This window comes from Aptenodytes patagonicus, chromosome 4, assembly GCF_965638725.1.
Source record: "Aptenodytes patagonicus chromosome 4, bAptPat1.pri.cur, whole genome shotgun sequence".
Lineage (NCBI taxonomy): Eukaryota > Metazoa > Chordata > Aves > Sphenisciformes > Spheniscidae > Aptenodytes > Aptenodytes patagonicus.
The window spans coordinates 6263924-6286464 of NC_134952.1; the positions used below are offsets into that span (position 1 = coordinate 6263924).

The 22541-nt window shown below is 43.1% G+C and overlaps 1 protein-coding gene across 1 annotated transcript; it reads left to right on the forward strand.

The window, feature by feature from the left end:
* Positions 1 to 2023: 2023 nt before the first annotated feature.
* On the forward strand, positions 2024 to 19783 carry RNF103 (ring finger protein 103). Its single transcript, XM_076335714.1, has 4 exons — positions 2024 to 2365; positions 4537 to 4676; positions 15392 to 15507; positions 17653 to 19783. Exons 1-4 carry the CDS (start codon positions 2140 to 2142, stop codon positions 19229 to 19231), a joined length of 2061 nt encoding a protein of 686 aa, XP_076191829.1. The 5' UTR covers positions 2024 to 2139; the 3' UTR covers positions 19232 to 19783.
* The last annotated feature ends 2758 nt before the right edge of the window (positions 19784 to 22541 follow it).

Here is a 22541-nt window from a genome sequence, read left to right on the forward strand (position 1 = left end):
TTCTAACTAAAGTTAAATACACAAGGTTCCTCTTCAAGCACCTAACTCCCATCTCTTCCTCCCACCTATCGCTTCACGTACGCTCGAGCTGCTCACTTGAAACAAAAGGTAGAGAAATCAGGCGACTTCTTGTACGTGTGACAAAAGAAATGGGCCTTCACAAAGCTTCCGAAAAAGATCTGTGTTCCCGGGGTGTGTTTTCGGGGCTCGGGGAGAGCCTGCCTCTGGCCCTAGTGACAGGTGATGTTAAGTGTGCGTTTTATGGAAAGCCCCGTGGCCCTGCCAGCTGTAATGACAAAGCCACTCTCTTGTTTTTTGCCAAGGGGAAAGGATTCGCCTTCTTGATGCTTTGCCACTTTCGCATTAGGGAGATGGGCCCTGGCTCTGTTGAAGGGGGAGTTTACCAAACTGCAGTGGCTTTGAAGGAGGGAGCAGCACTTCAGCCCAGCCTCCCGCGAGCTCCTTCACTGGACTGTGCCTCCGGTCCGTTCTGTCCCAGCCGGACCTCCCGCCCGAGGCTCGCTGCAAATCCAGCTGGGCTGCTGAAATCCCTTCGTATTTAATCGAGCAGCACCAGCACAGCTGGGGTTCGCAGTCCACCTCTAATCTTTACCACACAAAAATTCTGAAGAATAAAGGTTTAAATGACTCCCAGCGCGAGGCACGGCCTTTACTAGCCCATAAGGGCTTCGTTTGTGAGCAGCTACTTCTGCAATCCTTCCACTATTCCCCTTTCAAGAAACAAAATGAGCCCATTGCCGAAGAAAATGGTGTCATCATCTTTTGTCTCGAAGAAGCCGTGGTGGCTGCGCGCTAACTTGCAAAACAAAACGGGCTGAACGTGGGTTGGGTTTTTTTTTTCTCCTTTTTAAATCATACCGGCACGCCAAGAACCCTGTAAACGTGTTTTAAAGGCTCTGAGGAGTGTGGCCGTTTAAATGCTTTCTACGGGTCAATATTCGTGTGTCTTTTTGAAACTCGATAGTACAGAATTACTTCAGCGTGTACACTCCGGGGGGCTGTCAGTGTTTTAAAATTAAGCTGTGCTATTTTTGTGTTCATCTGTATGAGTTGGCAATTTTCATGCAAATTATGGATTCTTAAAATAACTAAACATACAAAAGAAATGTTGAGTTTCCTTCAGAGGAGAGCCTTCGTCTCAAAGATGAAGCTTGATTTTAGTATGTTTTTTGTAGCAGACTAAATCGTATCTTTGCAGCCTAACACTTCTTGTACGGCCTGGGACGATTACTTGTGGATCCACTTAAACGAGGATCCACGCTGCACTCCAAACGCTCCTGATGCGAAGAACAGCCCCAGTTTAAACCTTTGTCGGAAGTCGCGGTGCTGCTCGCCGGCTGCCTTTTATTGTCGGTTTAGCACGACAAGCCCCAAGTGCTCGAGTGCCAACGCCAAGCTGCAGAACCCGAGTTTCAATCCGCGCAGATGGATTTCACTTTATTATTTGCTTTAGCGGCGGCGAAGGGCTGGGAGCCGGGCTGGCGTGCAGAAGCGAGGAGCGGAGGGATCACACCTACACCCAACAGCTTGCAGCAACCCGAACCCAACTGCACTGTGCCCATTAAGCCGGTCTTACAACTGTCCAAACAGATCGACTCAATTCCGGCTGCGCAAATATTTTTCCTCTCACGAAAAATGTCGAGCCGGGTTCGGATCGCCCCGGCAACGCGTGTCCGAGGTATTTATCTTTTTTTCGCAGCAGGCCCAGCCGCGGGGTCCAAGGTCGATGCCGGGGGCAGGGACGCCGATGACATCCAAGCCCGGTGATCCGGGGTCGGGCCGAGGTGCTGAATCACCGCGGGGGGGGGGGAGGGGGCGGTGCCGGTCGGCGGGGCAGCGCCGGGCGCCCCCCCCGCCCTCCGCCCCCCGCCCCGCCCGCCGCCGCCGCCGTCCCCGTCCCCGGCTGCACACGTCACTTGTTATGTCTCCGCCGGCGGCCGCGGCTCCGCCGGGGCGGGGACAGCGGCGGGAGGGAGGCGGGGGGGCCGCGGCCCCGCGGCGCTGACAGCCCCCCTTCCCTTCCCTTCCCTTCCCCTCCCTTCCCCTCCCCGCCCCGCGGCAGCCCGGCCTCCGGCTCGGCTCTCCCCGGCCCCTCGGCGGGCGGCCCCCGGCGGGAAGATGTGGGTGAAGCTGTGCTGTTTGCTGCTCTACTTCCTGGCGCTCTTCGTCCTGGCCAGGGTGTTCGAGGCCGTGGCGTGGTACGAGAGCGGCTTCCTCGCCACGCAGCTGGTGGACCCGGTGGCGCTGAGCTTCAGGAAGCTGCGGACCATCCTGGAGTGCCGGGGGCTGGGGCACTCGGGGCTGCCCGAGAAGAAGGATGTGCGGGAGCTGGTGGAGAAGTCAGGTACGCGGAGCTCCCCCAGCGACCCACGCGTGGGGAGGGAGGTCGGTCCCCTGCCACCCCCGCGTGGGGAGGACGATCCCCGGTGACCCCCGCCTGGGCTCCCGCCGCCCTTGGGATGGAGACCCGGGCGCCGCTCCCCACGCCTGCGGGCCGGCGCGTTCGCAGGGTGAATTTGGGAAACGAGCTGGTTTCCCCCACCAAGGACCGAGACGCCGGAGCGGTTAAATGGAGGAAGGCAGGGGGAAGCTCGGGGGTGATGACGTTACAAACCTCCGCGGCGTTTTAAGCCCGAATAGGCTGCGTGGAGGGAAGGCCTTGGTTAGACGGGTCAGCGAGAAATGGTTCTTCCCGATGAGTTACGCCGGGTTGCCGCGGGCGGTTGGGGTCAGGGTGGCGAGGTGGTGGTTGCACAGATGAGAGCGAATGTCGTCTGCCGTGAAAAACGAGGAGGAAAGAATCCAAACAGATGCAGTGGGTTACTGTTTGCAGCTGGGGCCAGCTTTTCCCTTGTATTCCTCTCCCTATGCCTTTGCTGATTTTATGACAGGTATTGCTGTCGAGATGGGTACTGGGGAAAGCAGTGGTTTTATAGCTGAGGAGCAGAAGGGATGGGTACTGAGGGACGCGGTGGTTTTACAGAAGAGGAGCAGAAGTAGGTCCTACGTGCAAAAGATGGCTTGGAAAAAGGCAGGGAGGCGTTTCGGAAGTAGGGAAAACCAGGTGGAAGAGGTGGACTTTTGGGGGGTGATGAATAGCGAGGGCTGAAGAGCAATGGAGATGTAAGGAATGGCAGAAGTGTCTTGAAAGTAAGGATGCTGGCCAGGAGTAGTCGGTGGGAGCTGGCCCCAAGGGCTGGGGATGGGGCTGATGTAATAGCTGTAGTGCCAGCCAAGCAGGAAAATGTGAGTAGCTGCTCTTAAATCGATGATCGAAGGGCTGCTGATGCAGGAGAGAAAAATCCCAGTGATGGGGATACACAGTGAGGGGCTCAAAAGTCCAGACAGAAAAGGAGAAGGATTTGGATTAATCTAGTGAGTGCCATAACCTTAAAAATGCTAACTCCTTTTAAATAATTAATATTAATGCTGGGCATTTAAATCTAATTTGCTTTTGTTGTTCATTGTTTATTTATGTTGTTTGTTCGCTTTGCTGCTCCAACAGTAGAAAGCATTAGGTGATTTCACTTTTGTTTCCAATCACTTTCACTCCTTGGCTGTCAGGTACTTTCATGATGTCATGATGTTTGGGTTGCAGATGCTGCAGGGAAGTGTTTAACTCCAAACAGACTGTATTAACCGACTTCTTCAAATGTCATGGGAACACTTCTCATACCAACAGGCTTCGCAGCATTTTTCTGTAATTTTTTTTTTTTTCTAAATTCTATGAATACTTTTGGAAAGCCCTCAAGGGTTTCAGCTGTAACAGTTTTTATTTTATATTTTGAAGGAAACGGCCTTTTTGTACAAGACTTAATTTCTTCAAGCTTAATAGCGTAGTTACTAGAATGCCAGTTGTCATTAACAGCGTTTGTAGTGATTGTGAAACAAAACGTGAGAAGGAAATGGGATTACAAAGGAAACATCAGATGATTTTACTGTGAGCTCTGTACGTCGCTAGGATTGGAGTTCAGGGGAACTTTTTCCAACTGTGCAAACAGAAGCCAACAGCTGAATTAGTCTACCTGAGATTTTTACTTGCACTGGGACAATCAACGCGGGTTTTTGGTACAAAATTACTGATTGAAATTTTGGAAGTCTGTTTGAATTATCAGTGTTAAGAAGTTGCTTGCTGCAAAATTACTATCCTGTGAAATGAAAGCAAAGATACATGAATTAAAATTGCTCTCAGCCACTGAATATTGTTCTTTTCAGAGTGAGGCTTAAAAGATGTTCGTTTATTCTTTTGTGCGCTCGGTTGCATGTGTGGTACATCTGTGTAACCAGAAGCATAGCGTTAATGTCTTCTGTGGTCTGACAGCTGAAGTCCAATTGTTCATAGTCATGTCAATGTAGACAGAATTAAAATAACTTTAAAGTTAAGCTACCTTTGTACTCAAAAGGTTCTTTGAGCAACCATGTAAAATATAGTTAATTAAACCATTACTAGAATTTATGAAGTGATCTTTCTCAAGTGCCATTTTAATTGAATTTCTCCAATTGTCTCTTTTTCAGGAGACCTCATGGAAGGAGAGCTTTATTCTGCTCTCAAGGAGGAAGAGGCCTCTGAATCGGTTTCCAGTACAAACTTTAGTGGTGAAATGCACTTCTACGAGCTTGTAGAGGACACGAAAGATGGGATCTGGCTGGTACAGGTATAAAAATTTGATCATCTATTTTTATATATTTATCACATCCAAAATGTGTTTCAAAGGAGGAGTTTATGAGGGTAGTTAACTAGTAGTAAAAGTGTGTAACAGAGAGGTGGTGACAAAGATGAACTACATCAGGGAGATCATAAGGAATAAATCTGTTCAAAAAAAATACGAAAGGCTGGAAGTTACAGAGTTCCTATCCAGAAAGGAGGAAAAAACCCCTGTTACTCTGTGGATTGCTTTTTGAAAACCGGGTACTTCAGAACCAGAAAACAAGCAAAGCAGCACAGCTTGAGTACACAGACTCTGCAAGTACTTGGCCCTGGTATTGTAAGAGCTTGTGTAATGTGTGAAGCAGGTGCGTTAAGTGTAGGTGGCTCTTCTTTTTGGTTGCATTACGTGCTCAGACCCAACCAGTTTAAGTTTCTGTTTATTTAAGGGGCTTAGAGCACTTATAAAATCTCTGTTGCCTCTTCACAAAGGTAAGATCTCAGTGTGCTACTTCCCAGGCTAGCAGGCTGCTTCTACAACATAGTCCGGTAGCTTAAAGTTAACCTTCCCGCAAACCTTGTGGGCCCACTGATTTTACAGCATGCTTCCCCAGGGCTGCATGTGAATAAGAGAACATTTAGGAAAAGAAAGAAAGACTTTTGCAAATAGCGTTCTGAAACAATTTATCATCACTCTTGAGAACATAAATAATCTAGACCAAAATGTAAAAATGCTTTTCTGCATCAACTTCTCTGTTGAAAAAATAAATTTTTTTAGGCATAAGTTCTCTGGTAACAGCCACATCAGACAATCAAAATTCTCCACCAGACAATTAATTGTTCAGTTGACAGCTCTCCTGCCTGGTTTGTCTGGTCTCCTCACCTCGTGTTTTCTATTTAAATAGATTGTCAAGATTTAATGACATCCTGTTGTTAGACCCGCACTGTCACCACATCAGATCTCACCCTAAAATAGACCATGAGAGGACAGATTACCTTCACAGTCGAAATGGCATTTGTGTTTTGGGAAAGATGTATTTGGAGTTTATGGAATCTAAGTTTCAGGTTTAAATCCTACAGAAGGGGATTCTTCAAGCAGAGAGAGAGCATTGAAAGGAATTTTATACATCTCCAAGCTAGTTGACAAATGAGCATGAATATGCTATGAAAAACCTTCCCTCCTCCCCATGCAGCTCAAAAGAGTAAAATATGGTGGTTCTTTGTTGTCTGTTGCTTGCAGAATTTTAATCGTAATGTATTTTCAGCTAGCTTCGTAATAGCAGATCAGATAGGCTGTGTTTTGATATTTCTAGTGTGATGAATGTTGTCATCATTCTGGGAATATTTGCACAGCTATTCAGTTGGTCACAATAGCTGTGGAAAAAAAAATTAGTGGAATTTACTGAATAATTTACTTGCTGAATGCTATTTGTCTGTTTCTCCACAATAAAAACCACTAGATGTGTCAAATTTCTTTTTTTCATTCTTGCCTTTCGAGTTTTCATCACTTTGAGTTTTCATTTGCTCCCTTCCCCGCCATAGCTCCTGTCTGGATAACTCCTCTGCTGGATTCTTCGTGTCCCTTCACAGGTTTTCCCATGCTCTCTTCTTAGACCTCATCCCTGCAGAGCTGTTTTTTTATCATCGCTTCCCTGTTCTAATTCTTGATTACCCTGCCTTGCCCATTCTCCTTTACCGTTAGGCATCCTGTGGAAACTTTACAGCTAATTAATCAGCTCGATGCTCAGGCAGGGGACAGTATGAGGGTGAGGATGCCTCATGGATGGGTTTGGTGACCGCAGACAAGGTCAGAGCGTTCCCCTGCTCTGTTGTTGGTACTGGCTGGGAAGCAGAAAGGATCTCCAGATCCTTTTCAGGATCCTGACCCTGAATCTCTGTTCCATGGGGGCTGCTGGAAAGCAGTAGAGGGAGAGAAACAGTTCTGGCTCAGCTAGCACAGTGGCTGTTGGTTGAGTTGGTTTTGAAGACTTTATGATGATGTGTGGGAGGATGGGGACTCTGAAGATGATTTTTATTTTCCAATGCATGTAAATGAAATTTCTGGGGTGGCAGAGGCTGGTAATGTGATAGCCACCACTGTCTGCAGAGAATCAAAGGAAAAAGAGGAAACAATTATTATTTCTTGGTGTGTTTGACACAAATTTGGAGGTGACTTTATCATTTAGAGCCAGCAAGATGAATTCCTTGAAGAAAGTCAAAGTCCATACACAAGGAAACAGTGTTTTGTGGCTTTGTTTCTTTATTTTCTGGAAAACCACATGCAAAGCATCCAGGTTCAGTGGTAATTTGTTTACCAGTATAGCTGTTCACGGGTGCCCTCTGCTCCTACGTGGAGCTTCCGTGGAGCCATGGACAGCAGCATGTTCTCTCTATTAGCTCATGATCTCATCACCTTTCCTTTTATGCCTTCCTTCTTGCTTGCCAGCTGCTGTTGTGCACTTCTTTGGCTGGCAGGGAGGATCAGTGGCAGTTTCTAGAGCTGCTTCTCTTGTTGGTAGAGGAGTAACACGTAACGTTCTCGCTTTTCCAGGCTCTGCTATGGCTCATGCTCTCTGTTAGTCTCTAGAAGCCTGTCACATCCTGTCATTATGACTGTTTAAAAACATACAGTAAATGATCTGCAGATAAAAATCCTCTTTGAATGAAGTTAAAATCTAAATTAATGTATATTTTTATTTAAAAAGCCCCTACTGTAACATAGTAGTAGAGAGAATTAAAAGGGAACTTTCTTCCTGGCATTGAAGCAGGAGGACAGACAGTTTGATCATGTCTGGTAGAGGTGCGAAGGACATCGTTATGGATATAAATGTTGCGGTCTATTCTGCATCTCGGCTTCTTGTTCAAGTGGTGTAGTCACAGAGCAAGGGATGTGCCTGCAGGATTTTGGTGGTGGTTCGTTTGTTCTTTCTTTCTTTTGCTTGCATGTAGGATGAATAATTTTCATATTTGCCTTTTTAATTTTGCCAGGTGATCAGTTGTTCTCGCTACAAGGAAATTGAGTAGAAACACTCAATTCTTTTGAAATACATCGTTCGGTATTTGTGTTTTTTCCAGTAGGCCTTCAGGATCGTTTGCCATAGGATGCCCGATTTTAACTTTCAGTGTCCTTCTTGAGAGTCTTCATATCCAGTCAAGGGTGCAGAATACCATCAGCTAGAATGTAATGGTTCTCATATTGCTTGCATATCTGTGTTAATTCATTACAGAAGCTCATTTATTCCCAACCTCAGACTTAACTGACAGCTTAACTGAGCTGTTCAGATTGGTGCATAGATCACCCCACCTCCCTTGAGAAACTACACGTAATTTTGAGGTGGTTAATTTTTGCATGCTACGATGGATATAGTCTTCTGTCTTTGCCTACTTTGATCTAATTTCTCACGGTCTCTTTCTCAGAAAAGAAAAGCAAAAAATCTCCAGACATCTTTAGTCCATATGGATGGATTCTGAACCAGTTGTGAGTTCTTAGGAAAGAGCGACTATGCGGAAATTCAGTTTCATCAGCACAATGCTGAATAATAAACAGAGAGTGAGATGTCTCAGAATTAATAAAAGTACAGACAGTCATGTAGAAACTTATTGACATTATCTGGAATAAGTGGGCTTTTTTCCATATTTCTAATAAATAACTCACCAGTCCATCTATAATTAATTGTATTTCTAAATGAGAATTGTCCAAATATTTTTACTTCTGTTTTATCTATGGGAGGATAGTTTGCAACATAGCTGTTGATTATAAAGGGTTCTATGAAAAGCACATAAGAAGCTTAATTAATAGACCAGGGTTTTTTAACCTTTGTATCTCTGTGGATCCCTAAAAGTCTTCCAGCGAGTGCATGGACTCTTTACAGTAATATCAGGCTTCCTTTGCTCATTTGCACTCTGCAGGCACTGTGGAGGAGTTCTTGGACCTCCAGGGGTCTGGATATCTCAAACTGGAAACTGCCAAGCCAGACCGACAATTCTCACATACATACAACCTTACCAGTTCATTAAGTAACTTAGAAATCAGTTTTGCCTTTGGCAAAATCACGCAGTTTTTTCCGATTCAAATGTCTATACTCCTTCATGCGGAGACTGACTTGCTGAGGCTGGGCAAGGAGTGGCCGCTCCCGAGAGAACTGCCTGTACGTGTGTGTGTGCAGCAGGGAATGGTGTCTCTTATTTAATAGGTTTTGTTCTTCCTGATGGTTTGAAGCCTGTCACAGTGCCCTAGTGCCCAGAGTTGATGAGCACTTGGAGTTGTTGTCTTTGTGGATAAGCTGTAAAACCAAGTTTTGACTATTCATGCGTATTCAAAATTGTGTGCTCTTGGTATGAGCAGGTGTGCCCAGCACCTGGTATCCTGGCTAAATTCCAGTTTAGCTAATCCCTGAGCTTCCCTTGGATCCGCTTTCATTTGGATACAGTTTTCTCTTCCTTTCATGGCACATGCTCTTAACCCATAAAGGCTGAGAGATGCTGCCAATGTGAATAGTTTTCCATCACAAAAAATATATATAAAAAATACATGTGCATCACTTAGCTCAGAGCTTCTGCTGTATTGCGATGATGAAAGCAATTCTTGCTTTCTGCTTTGAGTTCTTTTTTTAGTCTTGTTCCCATCTTTGGCGCAATGTAACAAACACAAACGGAATGACTCTTCATCAAACTAGCAAGGCACAAGGGCTGTTGAACGTGCAAAGTAGACAATTCATCAGGATGTTTTTCCCTTTAGTGTTACTGAGGTTACTTTAGATTCCTGAAGCCATTAGAAGCAGTAATAACTAGTTTTAAAGGCTGATTTTAAAATGTCCTCTTTCAAAAAGCTGTCTGTCAAGGGTGTTCAGGTTCAGTGGGAAGTTACCCTTGCGTATACGGCAGTCTGCAAAGTACTCGGGTTGCTGCAAGTTGCTGGAGTGGAGGCAACTTGTTAAGAGTGTGGTTTTCGTTCCAGACGGTATATACCTGGTCTTGTGCACGGTACCTTGTAGGGATTATTCCCCATTAAAAAAACACCAGTTAATCCTATGTTAGTATCTTTGCTGTGAGGATATGTGTAAGCTCTTTCCCCCATCATGCTGTAATTCTTCTTATGCATCAAATGGTTAGTACGTTTCTTTCCTCTGTATATCTTAACCATAGGAGAAGGCAGAGAAAATAACTGAAGGCGCTAGAATTGATTAAAATAATGAGAGTTGAAATACCATGAAGTGTTGTTTGTTCTGCATTTGTGGATCTCTGACTTTCATTCTCATGCCTTGTGATATTTGAAGATTTTTAGTTTTGGGTGAGCTTCAAAACTTACTGAGACCAAATCTTGTACAGTGACCTGCTTCGAAATCTCTACATACCTGTCTAAAAGGGATTGAACAACATCTGGTTTAAATGAATGGAAAAATAGGAGAATGTTCAAATAAGGCTACTATCATGTTGTGCTCAAGTACTGCTGGAGTACCAGAGCAGGAATCTGTCTTTGCATATCACATTGCTACAGCAAACTCTTTAACAGCAGCAGTGTTTCCTTGAGCCACTTCAATTTCTGTCCCATCTTTTACTGGTATTTTAAGAATGTATGTTTCATAAAATAATTAAAAAAAAAATCCTTACTCATAACTGGGAAATTAAGGAGCAACTGCTTCGATGACAGTTACGAAGTTGCAGTATCTAGGCATCCACCTGAGACACTTTTGTTTTGGGTTAAGCAAGAGAGGCAAAGTGTCTTGCTGACATTGTCCTATTTTTCCAAGTGTTTATATCTTTCTGTCTCTGGGGTATTTGCTCTTAAAGTCTGTTTGCTTCTTTAATGTCATAACTATGACTGTTTTAACTTATAGATCAAAATGATTCTATTGATTATGTTCTTGATTGGCCTTTTTTGGGACAGTTCTGTCTAATTCAAAGTCAGGAGAGCTCTTCCAATGCAAAAGCTCCCTATGCAATCGCCTGTTGAAATCATCAGGATTTCGATGATTTCAGTATTGTATGTCCCCAGATGAATTCTATTTTAACTTTGTTTTCTGCAGTGCCTGGAAGCCACCTTTTTAGGTATTTATGGAAACTAAACAAGAAAACTCAATCAGAACCTGTAGAAATAAAGGAGATTTCCAAACCCCCGTCTTTCCATTTTTACTTTGCACAGCTTGTTGGCATAACTAACCCGCAGTATTTTCAGTGCCATTGGCTGAGAATCTCCTGACCTTCTGGGATATTGCGTGGTCCTCCCAAATTCACAGATGGAGTAGGAAGAAACTTTTGTCTGAGACTTCAGAGGAAGTTTGTGGATGGATGTCCAGTGAGGGCCTGGCCTTCTCTCCAGCATCTTCTTCCACTGAGGAAGCTACTAATTCATATATAGAGGAAAGAGGGTAGTTCAGACCCTGCAGTTAGAGCCAGTCCTCTGGCCTGGGTTAGGTGTCGATTAGGGAGCAGATCTATTCAGTGATGTGGGATTGTTAAATGGCAGGGTTGCTTTGATCCTATTGGATTCTCTTAGCCCATTAAGGTGATTAATGGATTAATTAGATTATCTTCATTGTCTTGTTTGTCACTCTGACATATGACATTTTGCAGATTGTGAGCATAGCTAATAATAAGAAAAGCTTGAAGGGTTTGTGTTCCTCTAAATGTGGTGTTTGGTTCCCAGCTGTGCTAGCTGATCTCATAAAAGATACCTTCTTCTATAAGCTTTGCCTTTATTTCTTTAAAATGAAATCGAGCATATGACTGAAAGGGACCTTCTTGATGAGCGAGTTCAGCTCTCTATTAGACTATGGAATATGTGTTTATAAAATAGCTTGCTGTCTTTCTTAAATCGTAAGTTGTCCGAGTGTAATACTCGTATCGACTGTTCCCCTCTTCTTGGAAACCTGTATCCAACTTCTGGCCTAAGTGTATTCATGGCTAATTTGTTCCTATTGCGCTTAAATTGACATTGCCCTTTAGTTTCACTGACTCCTGATGTCTACCCCACTACTCCCAGTATGTGAGGTCAATCAACCAGTTTGTTTTGTCGGGCATAATATATCCTGGGCTTTGCTTATTTCACAGCCAGTTAATATTGACGGCTCATAGTTCCTTTTGGGTCAACTAATAGACCCAAGCTTTTCCTCCCATCGCTGTTTCTAACTGATGAACTCCCCGAGTGTCCTGTTCATTACTGAATTCAATTTCATTTCTGACACTCTGCATTACAAGATTTGTGCAGCTCTTCCTGTACGGTGTTACAATCCTCTTTCGTACATAAATGTGCTTCCCAATTTTATGTCATCTACAAATGATGAAGGTTTTGGGAGACTTCGGGTTTCTGCAGGGAGGGCATTAATAGGAATATATGCTGAACTGAGCTCTAAGGTAAATCTATTGTCTGTTAGCACCTTTCTGGCATTTTGGTGTTTTCTTGCCTTAGCCAATTTCTTACTCACTTTAAAACTTTTCTTTTTTTTTTACTCACTATAAAAGCTTATCTCCAGTCCTCATGAAAATTTTCCATGTGGCACAATACATGATGCTCTACCAACCTAGAGACAGGGTACTACGTTCCCTTTCTCTTGAAACTCGGTTCTTTTCCTCCAAGACAAGATGGATTTTTAACTCTCAACTTAATTGGGAATGAAACATCTTTAGTAATTTCATGCTGGAAAGGAGCGGAAAATTCAGCCGTCTCTGCACCTTTAAAATTTGTTGTACAGTTTTGCATACTGTTGAGGTCAAACCGGGGGGATAATTTTTTCATTTGCTCTTAAATATAGTTACTAACTTGTTATTCTCCTGCCAAAATGTAAATTAGTCTGATGGGTTTCATAAGAAATCTTCGCAGGTTCATCTGTGATTTTGTGTGTGCTCGTTGTGTTACAGTTCTGGGATGGAGATTACCTGCTTACTCTGATTTAAGTGCATTAAGTTATTTGAGTTTTGTTTCCATCTTCAGGTGACGCAGCCTCTTCCCATAAACTCGCTAACCTGCCCATGGCCAGCCATCTCCTCTTCATTGAAAACTGAGTCAGAGCATTAATTTCATTTTAAAAAGAAAATTATCTTACATTTCTATCCTATCTTCATTGCATGGTGATCCTGCTGCTTTTCCCCCTGTTCTACTCTTACTCATGTGGCTGAAAAACCTTTTGGTGCAGCTTGTAATAGTCTTTGTGTGGTCTAACTTGAATTGCTCATTTTTCCTTATTTTTTTGATTTCTTGCATATCTTCCTTCGCTAGCTCTTCCTTTTGACCTTTTTTTCATTCCTTGTAGATTCTCAAACTATTTCTAACACCTTTTTGGAAGTGCTTGCTAGGAAGAAGTACGGGACTTGACAACTTTTTTCCCCTTGCTTGAAATATAAAATCCTGATAGCTTTAACACCTTGGACTTGAACTTCCAGGCCTCTTCCACACTCAAATTCCTGGTCTCCTCAGTCACAGGTTTTTAAGCTCAATTTCTTAGCTTATCAAAATTCACACTTAAATAAAATCTATTGTTTGCAAGTTATCTTTAATTTAAACTGAATTACATTGTGATTGCTTAACCTGCAGTATTTTCTCAGACTCCCTCATCCACAGAGATGATGGTGGCTTTCCAAAATACAAACCCTTGCCTCTGTGTGGTGAACTCCCAGTGTTCTAAGTGGGTGTTGTCTGCAAGGAGCTGCTGCAATGGACATGTTTATTTGGTGGCTGGGGTTTTTTTTGCCATAATGACATAAAAAAAGCATGAGCCCAAGACATTTTACAAAGCTTCAGTGTGCAAAACCATAGTAGGGTTCTCTCTATCTAGTTACAAAATACAAGCAGTTCGAGTGTTGTCCTACAGCATAAATAACTTTCCCCAAGAGGAAAGACTTTTTTATAGGGAGGGAATTAAACTGGTGTTAAAAAATCCACCAGTACAAACAGCCAGATGACAGTAAAACATACTGGTGACTGTGTTTGCAACGACTCTCCTTCTCTTGATGTTTCAAGTGAATATCGCAATATCAGACCGAAGAAGCAGCTGAGCAGGATCGGTCCTCCTGCACGTGACGTTAGCATACTCTCAACAACTGTGCTAGGCTTTTTCAGAACATGCATGCAGAATTTTGGAAGCAACCGATCTCTGAGTAGTTGTACCAAAGAGTAATCCCGTTATCAATGTTTTACTTTTATGCTTATGAATAAAGCGTGGTGATTCCTTACTATGTTGGATACGTTTATCATGCCATTGTAGCTCCGAGGATACGCTGGTGTTAAGGTGTCTTTAGGAATGTGGTCTCTCTTAGTTGAAGTACGTGAAAGGAAGAAGTTTAAAATAGCCGAAGTAATTGCTTCAGTTACATTGGGTGATGTAAAGAAGCCTCAACAATACGGCAGATTTCCCCAGCTGGTTGTCTCAGTGCTTGAAGGGTACATTAAAAGGCTTTTCTATGTGATACGTGTGTTTTGAGAGTAACTTGAAGGATTCTCATCTAGATGTTCACCTCTGGTTTTATTTAAACATTTTGGGCTCAGTGGAATGGAGTATAATCTGTAACTTCAGTTTAACTTTGTTTCTCTATGTAGAACGTTCTGCTTAGTGAATTCTCTTATTTTTAGTTTCTGAGCAGATGCTACTTACCACAAAGCAGATAAGTTCGGGTTTTTTTGGTCTCAAAGGCCAGACATGCTTTCCAGCTCTGCGTCTCAACCTGTACACAGAGAACTGTTAATTGTGGTGACAACCTAACTTCCAGAGGAGAGCTGACATTTCAGGTTATTAAGTCAGAAAATAATTGGGAGAAGTTTAATGGCGGGTAAACAAATACGTAACAAATGGAATTTTCAAAACTTAATTTAAAAATGTATTTTAAGTGGTTGCCAGTCAGCCTGCAGAAGCACGTGAGGCATTTCTAAAATAGAAACTGCGGCAGCTCATGGAATAACACATGATCAGTATTGTCATTCAAAATTACCTGTCAGCTGCAGGCAGGCAGGGTTTTCTTTTTCTTTTTTTTTTTCCTTCCCTATACAGTTACAAGTCAGAGGATGAGTGCTTATTCTTTGTCATTCGTGTCTGCAGAAGCTTACATCTAGGTAACTTGAAGTACTACTTTAATATACTAGGTTAGAACAAATTAGACCTCAGGATATATCACAGTGAATTATCATCCTGAAATGGCAGATAGGACTTTGGAGTTGGTGGAACAGTCAACGTAAAGTTACAGAGTGCGTCACTGGCAAAGCTGGAAGGAGTCAAGATTTTTAGGCATTATCTGGGAGTTTAATCACTAGTTTCCACTGCTTAGAAGCAGTTGTTGGCGGTATAATCTGGTACCAGGTACATACGTTCCAACTCATTTTACTTGCTCTGAGACAACATTTCTTTGGTATGCTGTAACTTTTCATGGAGAATTGTAATAAAATAATGGTCTTTTTTACTGCGAAGAAAAAGAACCTGCTGCACCCTCTTCCTTTCTCCCCTGCTATGAACTGGTTAATGATAGTTTTGTTATTTTCCCAAGGTTTTTGTTACCTACCACTGATTTTAGTGCCTTAACAGGTACTTTGTCTTTCTGCAGAAACTGTATTTCCCTCTTAGAGCTTCGCTCTCCAAAGACACTTAGTGTGACTACCAGTTGTATATACCTGTTGTATGTTCTAAGAGAAGGGCGAAACAGTATCAAGGGTGACTAGATCTCTGTTTTCATGAAACTTCCTCTTTATTTCGGGAAGCAAACTTACTGTGATACTAAATCATTATTCTCTTTTGGCAATAGGTCATAGCAAACGACAGAAGCCCACTGGTGGGTAAAGTCCACTGGGAGAAAATGGTGAAGAAAGTATCAAGATTCGGCATTCGTACTGGCACTTTTAACTGTTCCAGTGACCCCAGGTATATTCTTAAAGGATTATCTAAATCCCAAGAATATCTTAAGGCTCAGCTGTGTTCTGGCAGCAGGGCTTGCTGAGTTGTAAAAGTAGCTGTGGCAGAAGGTGGCTTTATTCATGTTTTTCTCTCTACTAAAGTCTGTTCAGAATTCTCCATTGCATTATTTATCAGCATCATAAACGCAGATCTGCAGCTTCCTGAAGCATCATGTGGGAAATACGTGATTAGACTATGCGGAGTGTAATACAGCGGTGGAAGGGAACGAATAGAAGAATCTGGCCTTATAGTCCAGGCATTTGGGGACAAGAACTGTGCTTGACAAAGCCGAATGTATATAGCCCACGTAAAAGAACTATTATCAGTTGTAGAGTTGTTATATTGCCACCTGGAAAGGAGAAACACAGGATAGCATGAACCTTGCAAACAGTGCCTGCTTCTCAGGATTACTGACAGATCCTGTTCCCTGACAAATGTGTATATGTTTATATATAAACTCGCACACACCCTGTGACAACATACAGTGTGCTATGCAAGATTCACTGTTGTTTGTGTATGATTTCGAACACGGAAGAGCAGAGCCAAAGAAGCTATTAATAATTCTGTGCTGCTGTAAAAAGAAATTTTTTTTGAACATTTTGTTGGAAGCATTTGCTTCACATGATGGGAAACGTTGTCTAGAATTCCAGTGGCGTGTATGGATATGCACATCTTACACAGCTTAAGTCCTAAATGTTTACAGAAATCCCAAAGTTAATCATAAGAGAAAATTCTTAGACTTTGCAGTGCTTATGCAAAATAATTTTGTATAATCAAAACACTGGTATTTGAACATCTTAAACATTTGGCAGCATTTCTTTCTGCATAGCTCCTAACTAGTCTTAATATTATGATCAAATATTATGTTTTAAATTAATTCATTTTTTCCTAAGACAAGAAATGTTTTGTTGAGTAAACCCTCGTGAATAGTTTTCATCAGGTTGCAGCTGAAATTCAGAAAAACACTCCACACTACTGTAGTCAGGATACCTTTATTAGTAGGGTAATATCTTACGGCTCCTACTAAAAATGTTGCATTCAGGTTCCTGAGATGGGGAGTTGTAATTGTCTAAATACATGTCGATAGACCACAACCAGGGAGGGTGTAGGTAAGATGGCTAGTGAATGAGGCTGATGGCCCCTACTTCAGTGTGCAGGGTTCTCAGAGACAGTTTGCATGCCTGTTGGCTGTGTAATGTTTTGATTGTTGAAACTTGCCAGGCATTTCCTGAAAGGAGGACTAGATAAATTGGGTGGCATAGTGATGCTGGTAGGAAAGATGCATGAGAGAAGGCATCTTCTGAGTCATCAGACTCATTTCATAGTTACTGGGGTCTGGACCATGACTCAGGGTTCAGCCTTGAAGAGCCTCTTCTTCTAGGAGTTGGGATTTGGAGTTCATCCCATCTCAGCACTCCGCCTGCCAGACGGTGGGGGTATTCTTTCAGCCCAGATCATCTGGCAGCATGTGTCTGCTTCCTCCTCCACCAGTTTTGTGGCGAGCTCTCTCACCACACCTCAGCCTGCCTGCATGCTTCCAAAATGGCCCCGATAGGAAGCGGACGCTTGTCAGCTTCATTAAAGAAACTGCAAACCAATGTCTTGTTAACTTCACCCCACTGCTGCTTGGCAAAACTAGGACGGAAGGAAGCACTGGGAAAGTTATCTGCAGGCTCAGGAAAGCTGTGGGACATTGAGTTACACCGTAGTGGTTATCTTCTCGGCTGGAAGGCCAAGGAAAAATAGGTTTTAATACTAAAGCTTTATAGGGAAGAGTGAAGAGTCAGCTTGCGTATTTTTCAAATCCAGTTACAAAGCATTAATGACTGTATGGCCTTGTTTACTATAGTGACCCATGAAAGTTAACACTATTCCTCTTCCTGTTTTACAGATACGTATCTCTTTACAACATTTCTGTAAGATAGATAAGAAACGTATTGTAAGAATAAATACACATTGCTGGAGAATATTGGGTGCCTGTATTTCCTACTATTACATGTAAAGATTCCCAGGTGCTCAGCATGTCTCATTTTTGGGCTCATAACAGAAATTTAAGGACTGCAGCTCCAGGGTTATGAAACTCCGTAATCTAACCTGCCGTTTTCTTTGTAGATATTGCAGGAGGAGGGGTTGGCTGAAATCCACCCTCATTATGTCGGTTCCACAAACCAGTACCTCCAAGGGAAAAGTAATGCTTAAGGAATACAGCGGGCGCAAAATCGAAGTGGAGCACATTTTCAAATGGATCACGGCCCATGCTGCTTCTCGGATCAAAACCATCTACAACTCTGAACATTTAAAAGAAGAATGGAACAAAAGTGACCAGTACCGTGTGAAAATATACCTGTTTGCCAACCTCGACCAGCCTCCAGCGTTCTTCTCTGCACTAAGTGTAAAGTTTACTGGAAGAGTAGAGTTTATTTTTGTGAATGTGGAAAACTGGGACAATAAAAGTTACATGGCAGAAATTGGCATCTACAAGACACCATCGTACATACTTAGGACTCCCGAGGGGATTTACAGGTATGGAAACAACACTGGTGAATTTATATCACTACGTGCCATGGATTCCTTTTTGCGCTCGTTACAACCAGAAGTTAATGATTTATTTGTTTTAAGCTTAGTTTTGGTTAATCTGATGGCTTGGATGGACCTGTTTATTACACAAGGCGCTACTATAAAGCGTTTTGTGGTTCTTATAAGCACTTTAGGGACGTATAATTCATTATTAATTATTTCCTGGCTACCTGTGTTAGGTTTTTTGCAACTACCCTACTTAGACAGCTTTTATGAGTACAGTTTAAAACTCTTCAGGTACTCTAACACAACTACTTTGGCTTCTTGGGTAAGAGCCGATTGGATGTTCTACTCTTCGCATCCAGCCCTCTTCCTCAGCACGTACCTTGGTCATGGTTTACTAATCGATTACTTTGAGAAGAAAAGAAGACGCAATAACAACACCGATGAAGTAAATGCTAATAATCTGGAGTGGCTGTCAAGCCTGTGGGACTGGTACACCAGCTACTTGTTTCATCCTATTGCTTCTTTTCAACACTTTCCTTTTGACTCGGATTGGGATGAAGACCCGGATTTGTTCTTAGAGCGGTTGGCCTTCCCCGATCTCTGGCTTCACCCTCTGATACCAACCGATTACATAAAAAACTTACCGATGTGGAGGTTTAAATGCCTTGGCGTCCATTCTGATGAGGAAATGCTGGAAACCTTTCAAGACAGCGAAAGTGACTCTGACAGTGAAAACAAAGAGGTCTTCAGTAGTGAAAAAGAGGTCTCAGAGGACGATGAGCTAAACACATTTCATAGGCGCAGGGAAGGAGAGCCTCGGTGCGGTGCTGAGACCTGTTCGTGTGCCAATAAATATTGTTATCGCGAGCCATATGAACGGAAAGCGAGATCCTACGGCTCGTACAGCACCGCAGGTGACATGGAGCCAGATTGGTCAGCCTGGCCCTCTGAGATGTTGCACTGTACAGAATGCGTTGTGTGTCTAGAAAATTTTGCAAACGGTTGTCTGCTCGTGGGCTTGCCGTGCGGCCACGTGTTCCACCAGAATTGCATCGTGATGTGGCTGGCCGGCGGGCGACACTGCTGCCCCGTCTGCAGGTGGGCGTCGTACAAAAAAAAGCATCCATACACACATCCGCAGCCTTTGTCGAATGATACCCCATCTTAGCTGTGTGCTGATGTCCTTTGTAAGCTTTCAGGATATTACTGCTTGCCTTTTAAATGTTAGTCACTTAAAAGATTATGTGGTTTGAAGTTTTAGTTTAAATGTTAGTGCAGTGAACTAAAATATACATGATGCTAACGTTAACGACAGAATCATTTGGTTGCCTTGTACGTTGAACTGAATGCATACTTACCGTACAATAACTCTTTCTTTTCAACATCTGGAAACTTGATGCTGTTTTTGTAAGCACAAAAATCAAGCCTACAACAGAAGCGTATTCCAGCAAACGTTTACAAGTTAGGATGTGGGTGAAATTGAAATTCTAATCAGAGACAATTGCTTAATTTAAGTGTTTCTTATTTTAGAGTCTGTTCAGCACATCTTTGTTGAATAATGTATGTTGTAAGACAGTACCATTTAAAAAGAAATCAGTGAAATAAATTATTTTAAAAGGAGATTTGTAATGTTAATTGTTTTGATAAATATTTTGTGTGTATGGTTACGGATGTCTTGCTGGTCCAATTTATCTGTGAGGACAATAAAAATATAACGCAACTTTTGTGACTAATAAATCATCTCCTAGTGACGCAGGAATTCATCGCTCCAGTGTTAGCCGCTGGCCAAGTGGAAGGTGATGGTGTTTCAGTGGGAGCTACTTCCTTCGTAAGTCCTCTGCGTTAAGGTGCTTCTCTGCTTGACCAGTGGTTTCCCAATTGATTATAAACTTCTTTCAGATGGAGACCCTCTTCTACGAGCTGTCTCTCCGGCACCCTCATCTGCAGACATCTAGGAAGACTCTAGGGTAGCCCCTCTACAGCCCCTCAAACTATTGATCATGAAGTAGCAGAATATTGTCATGCAGTGACAAAAGTGGCTTGTAAAGGTAAGAATTGCCAGATTCCACCTGCTGGTATTTTGAAGTGATTTCTGATTTCCTGGAGAAAAGTGGTAGTTGATTGATGCCATAAAAAATTGGGTCTATTATTTTCTTTCTATTTCAATATGAATTGGAGGTTTTGGTTCTACCTTTCAGAAATCATCTGGCTGAAAATCCAGAGAGGAAATGTTGGTTGGAAAGACAAAGAGGGAAAAAGAAAAAAAAAAAAAAAAAAAAAAAGAGCATGAGATGATGCAAGTAGAAGAAAAGGCTAAACTAGTGTTGTGGTTTGACTCCAGTTGGCAACTAAACACCACCCAGCCACTTGCCCCCCCTCCCCCTCCCCACAGTGGGACGGGGGAGAGAATCGGAAGAGCAAAAGTAAGACAACTTGTGGGTTGAGATAAGAACAGTTTAATACTTGAAATAATGTTATAATAATAACAGATTGTAATGGAAAGTAAAACAACAAGAGAGAAACAAACAAGAAAAATCACCACCTGCCGACCGATGCCCAGCCAGTCCCCGAGCAGCGGCCCCCACCCCCTGGCCAACTCCCCCCAGTTTATGTACTGAGCATGACGTCCCATGGTATGGAATGTCCCTCTGGCCAGTTTGGGTCAGCTGTCCTGGCTGTGCCCCCTCCCAGCTTCTTGTGCACCTCTTTGCTGGCAGAGCACGGGAAGCTGAAAAGTCCTCGACTGAGTATAAGCACTGCTCAGCAACAACTAAAACATCAGTGTGTTGTCACCATTATTCTCATGCTAAATCCCAAACACAGCACTGTACCAGCTGCTAGGAAGAAAATTAACTCTGTCCCAGCTGAAACCAGGACAACTAGAAAGGTGTTTTCAGTTGTCTCGTCATTTTCTTTCTTTCCTAGTTTTTGCCCATGTGGGATGAAAGGAGGATAATTAAATGAAGATGAGAATAGAAAATGTAAACACAGGTCCTTCTTGCAGTTTCGATCCCTCTCTCTCTCTGTGCCTTTACAGAGAGCTGGGAGGCTGGCGCTCACAAAGCTGTCTGGCATTGTTCTATCTGTCCAGGGTTATCTTGGCACTATCTTTTTTTCATGACAAATGTTTCATGCCTCTGGTCACCAGGTGTCCGCCCAAGAGGATATTCTCCTAATTGGAGAAATTGGAAAAACAGAAGAGCTGTTTTTAATTGTGAGTACTTTTTCCTGTCTAGCTTCCTTTTTCCTATTGCAGTACTGAAGCAGGGAGGTAGAAGGGGCATAATATCACCAACTCTCCTGTGGTCCAGAAAGTAATTTTTATTCCAGTTGAGACCTGTCAGTACATGCCCTTTATCTGTCATTACAGCTGCGGCAGAGCAGTGGAGAGGCATAACGAGGGCAAAGAGCATTTCTGCTTCCAATTTGTGCAGCAGTGTGACACTTAGCCTATGTGCTTATCATAAGCAGCTGGGGTTGAAATCCACATTGTTTCAGGACTGTCTTGAAACCTGCACTGAACTGTGGCCTTTCCATCTCAAAAGGGGAATGGAGAAAAACTTCTGTGAATATAAAGAAGGCTGTAGTCGACGTACTGAAGTACACAAGTGAACTGCTGTATCACAGTCCACCGTAGCCTTTCGCTGGTACCTCGGCACTTGCGCCAAACACTGCGAGCAGTAAGTTCAAGCAACGCCGCGTTCCCCGCAGCACTGCGTGCTTCTGGAGCGCAGCTCTGCTGCTGAAAGCTGACCTCCTCCTACAAAGCTTGGGCCCAAGCACCTCCTGTGCACAGGTTCAGCCTTATTTGCAAACCATTGTGCACACCTGTTTCAGCTGAAGACTTGCTTTAATGACCTCAGTTGCTTTACTAGTCCAGTTCTTCTAATGAATGACACAAACTGCTGTTTAATTAGCAGGAGAGCAGCGGAGAGCACATCCATATGAGCAGATAATTATGACCAGTAGATAGCTGTGACTGAAGGTTCAGTCCCCTGGTGTCCGTTAGCCTGGGTTATATAAATTGTTGTGATCCAGTTCCTGGCGATGCATCTGTTCCAAAATCTACAGCAGCTGGTGTAGTCCCATCAGGAAAGAAAAAGCAGTTGGATGTATTTATTTTATGAAATGCTCGTGTCAGTAGCAGCAGAGGCATCCAAGTAGGATTGTTTTCTACAGAGTGCAGAATCTCAGACAGCCCTTACCCGACGCGTTGACAGTTTAAAATCCGGAGAACGGAGCGAAGACTGCGCCTATGACAAGGTCAGCAGTTTCGCTGCTCGCTTGTTTTGCCTCGCTGGGCTGGGTTGTGCTGGTATTTGTAAGGTGTCTTGAGTTAACCGAGATGCTAAGCATTCTTGAAGCAGTGTTTTATTCTCTGTGTGCCTGAAAGCTGGCGGCCAACTGTAAACAGAAAACGTCAAACATCTGATCTGAGGTTACTTATGTCAGTAGGTTTAATGAGGGCGATTGGTGTT